The sequence below is a fragment of the Strix uralensis genome, chromosome 5, assembly GCF_047716275.1.
Source record: "Strix uralensis isolate ZFMK-TIS-50842 chromosome 5, bStrUra1, whole genome shotgun sequence".
Taxonomy (NCBI): Eukaryota; Metazoa; Chordata; class Aves; order Strigiformes; family Strigidae; genus Strix; species Strix uralensis.
Genome location: NC_133976.1, coordinates 84,219,532 through 84,233,145, shown reverse-complemented (window position 1 = coordinate 84,233,145; position 13,614 = coordinate 84,219,532). Strand labels below are relative to the sequence as shown.

Below are 13,614 nucleotides of genomic sequence, written 5' to 3'. Positions count from 1 at the left end.
CTGTGCTATAAACCCGGGGCATGAGACTGTTAGGCTAATCAATTAAGTATTTTTAATTTTTTTTAACAGTATACACGAAGAGCCTTGAATTCCATCAAGAGGTCAAAAAAGAGTCTTCATAAATGAGTCTCCGTTCCCTGTTTTTTTGTAATGCTTAATAATAATTTATCTTAAATGTTGATACGCTGGCTGCTGCTCACAAAAGATTTCAGAACATTAGGAAAACTGACCTCACTAGGGAAACATCCTTTTGCATAGCTGTCACCTAATTTAGATGCCTACACCATCTGTACAAACAATAGAAAATATTGCACAAAAATGAATTTTATAGCAAATATCCAAAGGAAATTGGAAACTAGGAGAGGCTCGTTCATATTAGGATTAAAATAATAAATCTTCTGTTGCTATACGTTAATGCCAAAAGTAGCTGTGCATTCTTCAATTAGGAAGACACTAAAAGCAGTTTGAAAAGAATATAATGCTGGGAGAACTTAAATGAAGGTGCCACGTGTAAAGTGAAGTCTTTTGCTGGAAAATGGCACCTTCTTCCAGTGCTGACTTGTTTAGTTTGTACATCCTGGGTTTTCTCTGGCAGTGAAAACAAGCATTTTTTTGGTCCTTGCTCTTTCATAAACTTTTCCTATTCTGTTTCTTGGACTGTCCTGTAAGACAAGGAAAATACACTGGCTGAGTCTGTACCACTCTCTGTGTGAGTACAGTCGTGTTCTTTGCACCGATAAGTGAAGGAAGGAGAATGACATGACCAGGAATTAGAAGGGCAGAAGTGTTAAAGCCTTGCTAAAGATAGAAAGAGATGAATTATAAACAAATTCCTAAAAGGTAGAGGGTGACAGAGGTGAAAATTCTCATGGTGGTATGGAAGGATGAATAGTGGAAAAGGCAGAGATGGGGAAAAAAAAGAAAAATGGGAGCTGAGATGGAAAGGGGAAGAGAAAAATGTACTAATGGAGGTGAGTAGAAATGTTAAGGCAAGACAAATAGAGCTAAAAGGAGATAACAGCTATAAATGAAATACATCATTTGATATGAGAAAAGGGACTGAAACAGGGAACACAGTAAATAAGAGGAAGATAAGAAAGGAGACATGAAAAAATGGAGGACGAACATGTGCCAAAGCTGTATTCCAAACAAAATGAAGTCAGGAATAAGAAAAGGAAAGTAATACACTTTAGAGGTAGAAAAAAAGCTGTTTGTTATTTTCATGAAGGTTAAAACCTAGGTAAACCTAGCCTCATCGCAGAGTCTCTTAAGTCATATCAGAGCTAAAAGCATCTTTCCTATTCTACTTTGTGTTAGCTGCCTCCAGTTTGCCTCATGTTTGTCTTCCTTGTGAAGCAAAACAGATCTGCCAGTTCAGTCCAGCAGTGGCTTGTAGGTAGCTGTATTGCTCAAGCTCAGTGGATTTCTAGACACTTTCCAGACAAAGATTTTACACATTCTGCCAAACGCTGTTATATGGATAATTTTCTCTGACAAACACATCACAGTTTGTCATATGTTTCCTGGATCTAAAGAAACGTGTATGAACATACAGGATTTAGCTGTACAATACCTTGTGGGGAGATGGGGTGGGGGAAAAAAAATCACTCACGTCGTGTTTTGGATTTGTTGTGCTTTTGAGATATTTAACTGTTTCTGTTTGGGCATTCTTTTATTAGATGCAGGTGATGTGTTATTATAAGCACTGGTATTTTACAGTTACTTTGGTGATTTTTGTAGTCTGTGTGAAGGGAAGAACTTAACCTGCGTAGCCTGTGAACCAGTGGACAACACCATAACACCAACACCTGATACAGAGGAGGACATTGAACTACCACCCAGTGAATACTCATGCAGCAAGATGATGGACTTGGCCTTCCTCGTGGATGGCTCCAATAAACTGTCAGAGGAGGACTTTGAACAGCTGAAGACTTTCATAATTGGCATGATGAAGAAACTCCACATCTCCCAAAAGAAAATCCGAGTGTCAATTCTAGTGTATAGGGCTGGCCCCACAATCTATCTTGGCCTTAAAGATATGAAAACACAGTCCCAGATGAGAAAAATTGTCCAAAGCATAAAATACACAGGTGATGAAGTAGCGTCTGCCGCTGAAGTCCTTAAATACACTGTGTTTCATGTGTTTGGAAAAGCAGAAAGGACCAATGCTGCCAGAATTGCAGTGCTATTTATAGCAAGCAAGTCTCCAGGAAAACTCCGCAGCATCCTCACAGCTTTGAAGAATAAAAAAATCACAGTAACACCTGTGGGGATTGGACCGTATGTTAATGTGGAGCAGATCAGGTTCATTGAAAAGCAGTCACCAGATAATAGAGCCTTCCTAATGAACAATGTGTTAGAGCTAATGGATAATAGGGATCTCCTCATTGATCATCTGTGTGATCTTGGACCTGAAGAAAGCTCTCAGTTACAAACTACATCCACTCCAACAATATCCAGTGTCCTATTTCCCCCTTGGGGACTCACAGCACCACCCCCCTTTTCAGAAAACCCCACTCGCAGAAGTCTGGACATTGCTTTTATTGTGGAAGCATCTGACAATGTAGGGGAGGAAAATTTCAATATTGTCAAGAAGTTCCTTGAGAAGGTGATCACACGGATGAATGTGGGCCAGGAAGATATTCATGTTACGGTCATGCAGTATTCAGAGACTGTCACTCTGGAGTATTCCTTTAGGGAAATACAGTCAAAGCAAAGTATTATTGAGAAGGTGAGGAGCATACCCTACCAAGGAGGCAAGGCTACCAACACTGGAAATGCCCTTGATTATATTTCTAAACACACATTTACGGAAGTGAATGGGGGCAGGCAAGATGTTCCTCACTTGGTGTATATGGTGTCATCCAGTCCTTCCACTGATGTCATCACACGACCTCCCAGGAGCATAAATGTTATTCCCATAGGCATAACCCCCAATGCAAATATCCAGGAGCTCAGAAAGATCAGTCAGCCTAATAACCCAATTATCTTGCATAGTTATAACACACTTATTGAAGAAGCACCCGAATTAGTGCTGCAATCGTGCTGCTCTCATAAACGTTGGACAGAAATTTCAGGTAAAGCTGGATGTATTTTCTGGGTAATTTCTTCTTTTCTCTGTCCTGTCTCCTTCATTTCCCTCTCACGTCACTGAAATTTGAAGCGTTCCCATACCTTCATTCGGTATCGTGTTGTCTAAATGCCAAGGAAGGACCATTTATCTTCACTGAAGGCTGAGGATGCTGCCCCAGTTCAGCAGTACTTAGCACAGACCTGCAGCCAGCCTTCTGTAGGCTTAGAAGTCCTTGGCTCCATTTCTCAGTAAAGTACAGTAGCTTTCAGCTAGGTTGGAGGGTGACAGAAGAGAAAAAGTTATTCTCATCTGTCTGCCTCAAGCGAGTTAAAAGTATACTTCCTCTATTCTGAGACGTCATTGTTTTTGTAGGGTTTTTTTTGTTGGTGTTTTTTTTTTTTTTAGGGTGGTGGTGGTGTATTTGGTGTTTTTGTTTATTTGGTTTGTGTTTGTTTGTTGTTGAAGTTTTGTTGTTGTTGGTTTGGTTTGTGTAGGGTTTTCTTTGTTTGCTGTTGTTTTTGTTTTAGTCTCCTGAGAGTAAAATACCATTGGTAGAAAAACAGAAATTGAAATACCCATGTATCCCACTGAATATAAATCTCAAGGTTTCCATTAAAGGAACATCACTTATTTTTTCAACTGATCATTATCCTGCTTTGTTTTCCCAAAATGCCCTTTCTGCTCCTATCAATAGATTAACAGATGCTACTTCTGGTTATCATGTATAAATAACCTTTTTTTTTTTTTTTCTTCCCCCTTGCTTCTCAGAGTTGTGCAACAAACCAATGGATGTCATGTTTCTTCTGGATGGAAGTTCCAATATTGGGGCATCAGAGTTTGAGGAAATGAAAAACTTTGTGCGGGCGTTTATTGAAAGTGTTGAGATCAGTACGTATCTGTCTTTCAAACACATAAAGACGTTTTGTATTCTTTTGCTTTTACAGGACAAAATGGCTTCTCAGTATAGGCTTTTGTTAATTTTTATGTTTAAATGACTCATTCCAATCCCTCTAAAAAATTTCAGTTTATATTGGGAAATCAGGTTAATAAAGCTTTTGCTTCAGATGCAGTTCAGTTTCCTCCCAAACCAAGCTGTTCTGGTTCAGGTGAATAGGGGTTTGACATCCAATTCAGGGAATTGTGTGACGAGGAGTAGCTCTGATGAGCACTTCCCCTTATTGCTGTACTAGACATAAGAAGTGTGTGTGTCAAACAGGCAAAGACGTCCCTGTCACAGCATGGAGATTTAACTGAACTGTTATTCTGTGGCAGAAAAACAAAATACATGTTTGTTTTTGGTTCAGTTCTGTGTTAGGTTCAACAGACTTGAAAACAATAGTTCCAGTTCAGTTCTGGTTCAAATAAGAATGGATAATTCAGAGGGCCTTTGGTTCATGTTTGGTCAGACTGCAAGGTTTAGGTTATTGGAACAGGCTTTTCTGGTTCTGACCAGCCCTTTTTGGCTAACCTAGGGTGCTGGAACTGACCTTTTACGCTTTATTTCCTGACCTATGTTGGATGACAGACACTTTTTGGGAGTGCTAGACTCACTGAGCTTTCAGAGTATGTACTGATGGAAAGCACACCTCTGGTTAGGCCATTCAGCACAGAAATTCTCAGTGCAGCCACCCTGGCAGAATGCCATATATCCTGCACATACATGAAGGGACCATGTGGCGCATGTAAGTTAGGACACTGTGTGCCCTTGCACCAAGTCCATCCATATGGCAGGGGCTGCACAGGGTCCTGTGTGTTCCCAGTAGCACTTGTTCTAACACACCTGGATTTTTTTGATCAGAATTGTACTTTTTCAATTCAGCATTAAACCATTTCCATGGAGCAACTGCTGTTGCTGTTGGTGTTTCCCACTGGGTGTTGACATGTTTGTGTTGTATCTGTGCTTCCAAAAGAAGTGATTACTAGCACCTGTACTAATTAGAGAGGTCCTGGAGGGAAAGCGTAGCTTTTCTGTATGTCTAGAATAACTCAGATTTTTTAGAGATTGTACCTGGAAGACACTGTTTCTGATAACTGTGTACATGCACGATATGGAGAAACAAGCCAAGTGAAATTAAACAATAAACCAAGAGACAATTTATTTTAGCCTAGCTGTTTTCCTTATCTTTGAAGCATGTAATAGCAAATGTTACATCATCAACAGGACAATAATAATGTAGCTATGAAATGATTCCTTACTACGGCCTTGATTTTAAAATCTCTAAGACGACCATGGGAAACTTGTAAAGTGTCATGAGTAAACTATTCAGATCATTATAGGGCTGCAACATTTGAATATGTGAAATCCCAATTATTATTAACTTCATTCATAAATGTTTTACAAAGGTTTGATAAAGAATAATATGCTATATACATAAGTATATTCAGTATACAGTAGAAGTCCGAAGACCAGTCGATCATTATAACCAATGTATTGCCCAGTTCAGTTCTGCAAGTCTGATATTTATTAGCTATCTATATCGACCCTCTGTTAAGAGTTTTATTTGTACTTCTTACATAATGTATAAGGAGATCCAGGATGTCAGAGAATAGCAGAACTTGGAATTTCTCTTAATTCCCCTGCAAGTCATGCTCCCTAGGTGCGCTGTGTCCCATGCTGCAGCCTGATGTATGACAGAGGGAAATGTTCATGAAATGTAGTCATCTAGGAAGCTTGGCCCATCAGACAAATGGGACATCCAACTACCACTCCTGCAAAACAATGTGCACATAAAAAAAAAAAAAAAGCCATGTTTAGACAATTTTAAAATGGAAAGGGAATATTTGGAGATCAATGAAGTGAAATTCAGCCATCATGGTCAAATTGATCTGAGGTAAAATGCTGCATGCTGATTCCTGACAGAAAAGCAACTGTTTCTAGTAGTACTTGCATATTTTTTCACCTGGGAATAGTTCAGTTTTGATCTTTTGATTGAAAATGTGGCTTTCACACGCTGATGAAAAATCACTGCCTAGTTGTGCTTAATGTAAAACGCACCCATAACGTATCCTTTAGTTTTATTTTAAGACATTTGTGCACTGCTTAAAATGTTTGTTTTCTGCTTTCGCCTTCAGGCAATACTTCACTTCATGTGTCAGTTCTCCAGTATGCCAGGGAAAATAATCTAGAAATTTCATGGACCATGCCTCAAGAGACTGAAAAGCTTGTAGAGATGGTGCACTCAATTCAACAAAGGGAGCAAGGTCCTACCAGACTAGGTGAGTGATTATATGGATGTTGATGTTTAAACAAGATGGGGAAAAAACCCCAGAAATGCTAAATAAAGCCTGGCCCCAGTCACCGATTTATGTCAGTGCTATTGTGATAGTGTTCTGCAGTAGGAATCTCAGGTTTTTTGAGTTCACTTTTATCTTTACTATATGTACATTTCCTGGTAAAGATTCAATTTCCTCTCTTAAAATGTGTCCATAGATTAGTCAAATTAGGGTTTATCCTAATGTCTTTTTGAAAGAAAAAGACTGGTTTCTTTTTAGCCTTGAAGTAATTTTCAGGATTTACATTCATATTCTTCCAAGCAAGCAAAACATAATTAAGAAGTAAAGACTTTGATCATTAACATTTCAGCATCAATTAGTTGATTAGATATTTAACAGCAGAACTACTTATGCTGACTTCAGTAGCTGCCCTCACTAGATGTTTGTTACTCTGTGCTGAGCCAGTGTAACTGATCTGGTTGAAAAATAACTACTGTTATATTCTGGGTGGTTTGGTTCTCTCATCCAAGTCGCTGTGATGATCCCACAAGGACTTGGGCTGGCACAAGGCTGGGGATGGTGCCAGGGAGCAAGGATTGCCTAAGGGGGCACCTTAGCTGAAGAGTTACACGTGAAACATCATCTTCTGTTCCAGACAACTGCATCCTGAAAAGCATGTCCACTTCAATTTTCATGTGCTAAAACATAACACAGATTTCCCACTGGGTCTGTGGAAAATTAGTACACACACATGTATCAGTTGTAGGGTTCAGCAAAAAATGATTCTCCTACAGTGTATCTGATCTTTCACCAGATACCCTGAGAATTTTGTTGTTCTGGACTGGAAATACATTTGCTCTGGCAGCCACCTAGCATTAGGGTCCTATAAGAGTTGAGGAGTACGCACATTTTTAGGGTCTTTGGCCTACTTCAGACTGTAAAGAGTTATTGGTACAGAAAAGTGAGAAATAAAACCTGACTTCCATAGTTCGCAGGAGGATTAGCCATGATTGCTTTCTCAGCCTGGAGAAATAAAAATACCAGATGGCTGATGAGACTTCTATAGGCTCGTTGTGGGATAAATTGTTACGTACAAATAGATAAGTTTCGTGAAGCCTTCCATGTAATGTGTATAGTAAGCCACACTCAACTACAGGATAAACAGAGAAAACATGGCCTTTGGGAAATGAAATGGGAGAGGCAGCCACATGACATACTCGTTAGTGATTTGTTTATGTCTCATTGGAAAATGCTCAGAGACCGTGATGAGGGATGTGGTATAATGAACCAAAATGGAATAGAGTAGAAGTAGTTCCTCCCAAATGAAGTAATGAAAATAAGTCACTGTGGTCCTGTCCTGCACCTTGTAATGTGTGTGAATTCAGCTGACTGTGTAGGAGACCCAGCATCCATGGGAAACGCATGGTCATTCATGTCATTCTGTCAGTGCTCGAGCCTCTGGAAACACAGAGGCTTCTGAAAAAGTGTAGATGGCTCAGTCTGCATGATGCAGTTCCCTAGGTAGCTTTGGGAATTTTTTCTAGCCTATGGAGGGCTTGATCAGGATTTACCTATCAAAAATATCGTTACCATCAGACTGGCGCTGTTTCTTCTCATTTGTGCTGTCTTCCCTGTGGTAGAAACACAATCCTCTGTTATCCTTATTCAGTCTTTGCTGATACAAATCACCCTATTTCAGCCAAAAAAGCTGAATATGCAGAGATCAACAGTAGGCTTTCTTACCACAGAAAGGGTTCCCTTTTCTGTTTCATTTTAACCATAAGGAAACTCCAGGAGAAAGATACATTTTATTAGTAAATAATGAAAAGCTACAGAGTATTTGAGGGCAAAGGGAGAACAAAAAAGAGCAGCATATACCACAAACCTTTCCCATGCTTATGCAATAAGATAACATCAGGCAAGTTTTGGCTCAAGTAACCTACTGAGAAGAAGCTCTGGGGATATTCAGACATCATGAAATTGTGTACAACTTCACATAAGAAATAACTGGAAAAAAGAAAACTAACTGCTGACTATGTAAACCTTCATTCAGCTAAAAGACTGAATGCAAGAGAACTGAGAATCACATAAACATGCCTCTGTTTAGCATTCGGGGTATTTGGGAGAGTCATTGAGCAATCCCTATAGTAAATACCGCTTAACACTTTATAAAAACATGATTTTGCTTGCTTATACATTTACTAAAAGTAGCTCATTTATGCTGATGTTTTCCATGCCCACTGTCTGCCTCAGAGTCAAAATTTGGAGGAAGTATGATCCAGAAGGCTCAACTGTATTAAAAGCATTGTTAGGGGAAAAAAATGTGGGGCTCCACCCCCTAATGAAAGAAATCTTAAATATTTTCACTGAAAATGTCTATAGTTACTAACATATTTGAATAGCAGCATTCAACTTTACCTGTCATGATTAAGAAGGCATAAATGTTTCTTTTCTAACCATCCCCTTGTGGTTTAGTAAACAAAAGCCCACCATAGCACTTTTTTTTCATTCAGATCTCCGAGTGATGTGATCTATGCAGAATTTTCAAAATCTTGCCCCACCATCATCCACCCAAGCCCATGGTTTTGCCAGCAGCTGCCCTGATCTAAGGGTTCTCATCCACTGAAAGACAGAGATCTTCTTCACTTGCTCCCCCATTGCTGTTTCTGAATTGGTGGTGTCAGCTCCTTTCTGAGGCCAGCCTTGGTTACCTACTAGGCTCTTCCCTGAGCTATTTTAATTCACTGTCCTGGCAGGTTTTTTTGTTTTGCTTGCATGGTTTTTTAGTTCATTTCTTATAAGGTCTGTGAGTTGAATGTGGTCCTGGTGGAGCCCAGCATCATCAGAACCCCTTAGTGGGAAGAGAAATGCAGGATTTGTGACCCGCAGAGCCAAGACAGCAGAGGATAGGATGTGGGGCCTCATAGCCTGCTCCTTCCAGTGGTGATGGGCTGCTGGACTGACAGATCTGTGCTGTTCATGAAGAGTTCAGCCATTCTGTTAATTGTCACATGTTAATGCCAGAATACCAATGTGCTAAGAATTGACTGTTTAAAGCATCGATCTGTGGGATCGATTTGCAATAGCTAATTTGTTTCAAAACTAAAATAATCTGCTATCTCCCATTAAAAAACTCAATTCAATGTCAATTCAGGACCCTAAATTAAGATATAAAGACCAGCTTCAGGATTATCATCACAGAGGGTTGTTCCTGATTAGACAAGTCCTTGGTTAAAGAGGTGCAATCTGGACTATCCACAGTCCAGATAGTGCTGGCGTTTTCTATACCTCTTCAGGTGCTGAGGAACCATTTCTTTTTTGCTTCTTTCCCAGGCAGCTTTCAGTACTTGTGGGTGATTAAGACTTCTTGTAGTACTTTTTCTTTTTTGGTTGAGATGTTGCAGAAGTGTTAGTGAAACCACTGAGGCCACTTAAGGCACTGATTCACAAGTTCCCGGCAGGAACCTCCGCCTAACTGGAATCCCCTGTCTGTCACAACTCCACAGACCCTCACGGGGGCTTTAGATTTTATTCCTCATTTCAGACAAAATTAAAGAAAATAATTGCAAAGGTTGCTTTTTAGGAAGTTTCTGCTTTCCCTGAGGCACCCACCAAACCATTAAATGTCTGTACATTTGTTTATTTTCCTCCAGATTGGCTTACTCTGAGATGAATCTTGTTTTTTATTTCTTGGATATATTTCAAATATTTCTAGGGCACCTTGTGCTCTTTCAGTTCATTCCATGATGTTCATAATTGCTCCCAATCTAATATCTGTGATTCAGATTAGCATGCCTTTTTACACATTTCTCCTTCCTTTATCCAAATCAATGAAATTATTCAATAAGGCAGAATCTAGTGCAATTCCCTGTAGACTCCCAGTAAACAGTTCCAACCCTACTCAACAGATTGTCTTTTGTCCTTAAAGCTTGTTTATGTCCATCTAATCAGCTTTCAGTCCTTTCAGGAACCTCTACATGAACCATTCTGAATTATTACTTCAGAATACGAGTCTAGTCTGGCTTGAATGTGCATCAGGTGACTTAAAAAAATTAAAAAATTATTCAGCTAATTAGCCCTTATTGAATAGTTCTGTTCAAGGCAACCAGAAAAAGGTTATTACAAAGACTTTTCTGACTGAAGTTCAGCATCAAATGTTCATAGGCTTAGCTGAGAGGAGAAGTCTATGCAGTGATGTCATCCCTTCTCCATTTTTCTCTCTGTCTTTGTAAGACACCTTCTGTTGTGTTTGCTTTAATGATTATTTGAAACGTGACTTTTGTTTTGTACTCTATAGTGTAGTCAGGAGTGTATCAGCACTGAAAGATGGGTAGAAGATGCTGTGCTGTGGTGGGAGCCTTTGGAATGGCTGACCCGCCCTTTTTAAAGTAGCCCATATAGATCAATGTTTTTTTGTTTTTTCTTTTTATTTATTTGTACTTTTTCCCTGGACATGTCCAATAACTAACAATCATGCCCTGCTGACTGAGCTGAAAGGCTGCTGGGGGCTCAGTGCTTCTGCAAGCTAGACCTTTTTGTTCCGTTATCCAGATAAATGTTTAGATGGTCAAATTTGGGAAGGGGGTGTGTGTGTGCATGTGTGAAATTAATTGTGGCAGTTATGCCCATCAGGACCAGCATAAGTGTAACGTGTTAGGAGGCAGTAGGAGAAGAGAGGGCAGGAGGTCAGGGACAGATGACCAGACATCCATTCTCCATCACATCCACTGCCTTTGAGAAGAGATTTTTTTTTTTTACTGTGTGTCATGCTGCTCTCAGCTCACTTATTCTCCTGTATGCGATGAAGGCTTTTGGCTTTAAGACTTCCATCTTGATTTCTCATGGGTTGTAGGTCTAATGCCTAAAATACATGTGAGTATAGAAGTCATTCTGCTTCCAAAGCCCATTTGTTGCCTTTCTTTTTTTTTTTCGATAGCACATTGTGTATGTGAGAAACAGAAAACATTTGGAACAATAGTACATGAGACGATCATAATTTACTCCTATGTTCAGTATGTGGGAACATGTTGGCTGCTATTCTGGGCTTAGGGTCACATGTACACACAGAAAACCCTTAAAAACGTATAACCCTTAAAGTCCATAGCAAACCTCTCATTCACTTCGCTGGGACTTATATGATACCCTTTGTCAATACTAACAAATGATGTTTTGGCCACTGCCAGATTTTCTTTAAAGACACACAAATTGTTTTGTTATTTTATGGAGCAGGACTTAGGGTATTTTCTATTAGCATTTTGATTTTTCTCTAGGGTCCATCACTGAAATAAATAGCTGATGGTGTGGTCCCATACAGCTTAACAGATTCAAGAGTTAGCTACTGCAGGAGCGCCGGGCCCCCCGACACCTCAGCGCTGCACACTTGCACTGCCTTCCTTCTGCACGAAGGGATGTGCACTGGGCCTTCAGCAAGCTGAAGGAAGGGCCAAAATGGCTGAAAACAATGCATTTGTTTAGAAAAGTTGTTTTTCAGGCTTGGTGATTCGCCCGAGGCAACCGGCTGGGTGGGCAGGTGGGCAGCATGGATGGCTCCAGGGGACTGGGAGGCCATGCCCAGCTGGTGCTGCTGGAGGAACTGACACTTCCTTCTGCCAGCAGCTTGTGACAGCACTAAGGCAGCCTGAGATGCATTTGCAATGTGTGTAGATGGGTCAGAGCAAGCTGGAGATGAGCCAGCGGCAGCAGTGGCCCAGATGTCAGCTGCTGGAGGGGTGTACGAGATGCAAGGTGGTCTCATAAAGGCTGAGGCCTGTGTGGCTCAGACCTGATCATTTTAAAACTAGTTTAATTATGTCCAAGATGCTGTGCAGTCTCTTTCCAGTCTTAATAGAGCCTTGGCTTGGTGATATTTATTTCAGTGTAAACATTTTAAATTTCCTTTATTGGTATGAAAATGGCAGATTGCTGTTATGTTGCAGTCTAGTAGTAAGAATATGTTCAAGGTGGTTGGTTTATTAGCAGTCAGTATTTTTTATTATGGCCTCTGGGGAGTTTGGTATTTCCCTTCTTGGTGGGATGTAGAGACGAACAGCTCAGAAGTGACAGCTTCCAGCTTGGGATGGTGACTTTCTGAATCCCTCTGTCAGGGCAAAACTTTTCATTTGATCATATCTTCAGACACCTGGCTCTTTTCTCTAGGGCTGGCTTTCAAAATAAGAGGTGAAATCCAAAGACTTTTGAGTAACTAAAACAAATTTTCCATCCATTAAATTGAGTAATTGTTTTTTGGGGACTTCGAAATAGTCCCTGGTTCTATTACAGTGGAACTTGATTTCTTTATTAGAAATTATAAAAATAATGGATTTTCCAGTTTACAGATATGTATGGAAGTTTCTGAAAATTTTCAGAATTAATGAGAGAAAGAAAAATGGAGCTGGAGCAGCTGGTGACCACCCCAACTAGACAAAAGTCAAAGGGTCAGTAAAAAAAGGCAGACACAGAAATTCCAAGTACTTTTCACGAATGAAAAATCATTTGTGATTCTTACTTTGCAAAAGTTTAACCTAAAATATTTGAAGGTTAAAACCTCAAATACATTTTTAAAGTAATTATTTATAGGACAAAAGGGAAATGAGTCAATTTTCTGGCACACTGACCCTCCTGGAGCAATCTCAGGGATTGGAATATAGTCATATTAATTTTCTGCATTTTGCTTTATCCCTTAGTTATTTATAGCTAACAAGCCATTCTGCATCTAACATCTACCTCTACAGACATACAGAGTAACTACTGGACAACAAAACCATTTGTAGCAATGATTATGAGATGGCTGTATAGTACATGAGTTAATACCTGGGTTTACTTAATTTTTCTGGTCAGGAATAGTAGTTTGTGAAATGGAATCACCATCACCCAACTAATAATGATGTTTTAAAATATGTTTTGTTGCAAGTAGAAAAACATTCAAAATTTTGAGGTTTTACTGAGCAGAAACTCTAAAGTGTTTTTTCATTTTGTATGTAAAATGTAATTCAGAATTACAGTGGGAATGAAAATCAAGTTACAGGAATGAAATGAATCTACACAGTTGGAATAAGTAAATAAAAGATAATCATTGCATAGCAAGAAACTGAAGAGAAACATCCCATTTTGTTCTTAAATACTTTTGAAAGCTTTCTGTTGATTTCTCTCTCTCTTTTTTTTTTTTTTTTTTTTTTTCCTTCTGGTCATACTTGACATTTCCAAAAAACATTTTGCTTTAAACAAACATACATCTTTCTACTTGAAAATTAGCACTTGGGAAAATATGTGACCCTCTCTAGACAGGAGATTGTTAGTAGAGGTAATGGCACATGAGAGATGGAAGCTTA

The 13,614-nt window shown here is 39.4% G+C and overlaps 1 protein-coding gene across 1 annotated transcript in view; it reads left to right on the top strand.

Moving 5' to 3' along the window:
- The window catches only part of VWF (von Willebrand factor), a 146,900-nt gene that overhangs the window by 73,136 nt on the left and 60,150 nt on the right, over positions 1–13,614 (top strand). The window contains exons 28-30 of the mRNA XM_074872045.1: positions 1,741–3,077; positions 3,842–3,961; positions 6,146–6,289. Coding sequence (XP_074728146.1) covers positions 1,741–3,077; positions 3,842–3,961; positions 6,146–6,289 — 1,601 coding nt within the window. The remainder of the gene's footprint in view (positions 1–1,740; positions 3,078–3,841; positions 3,962–6,145; positions 6,290–13,614) is intronic.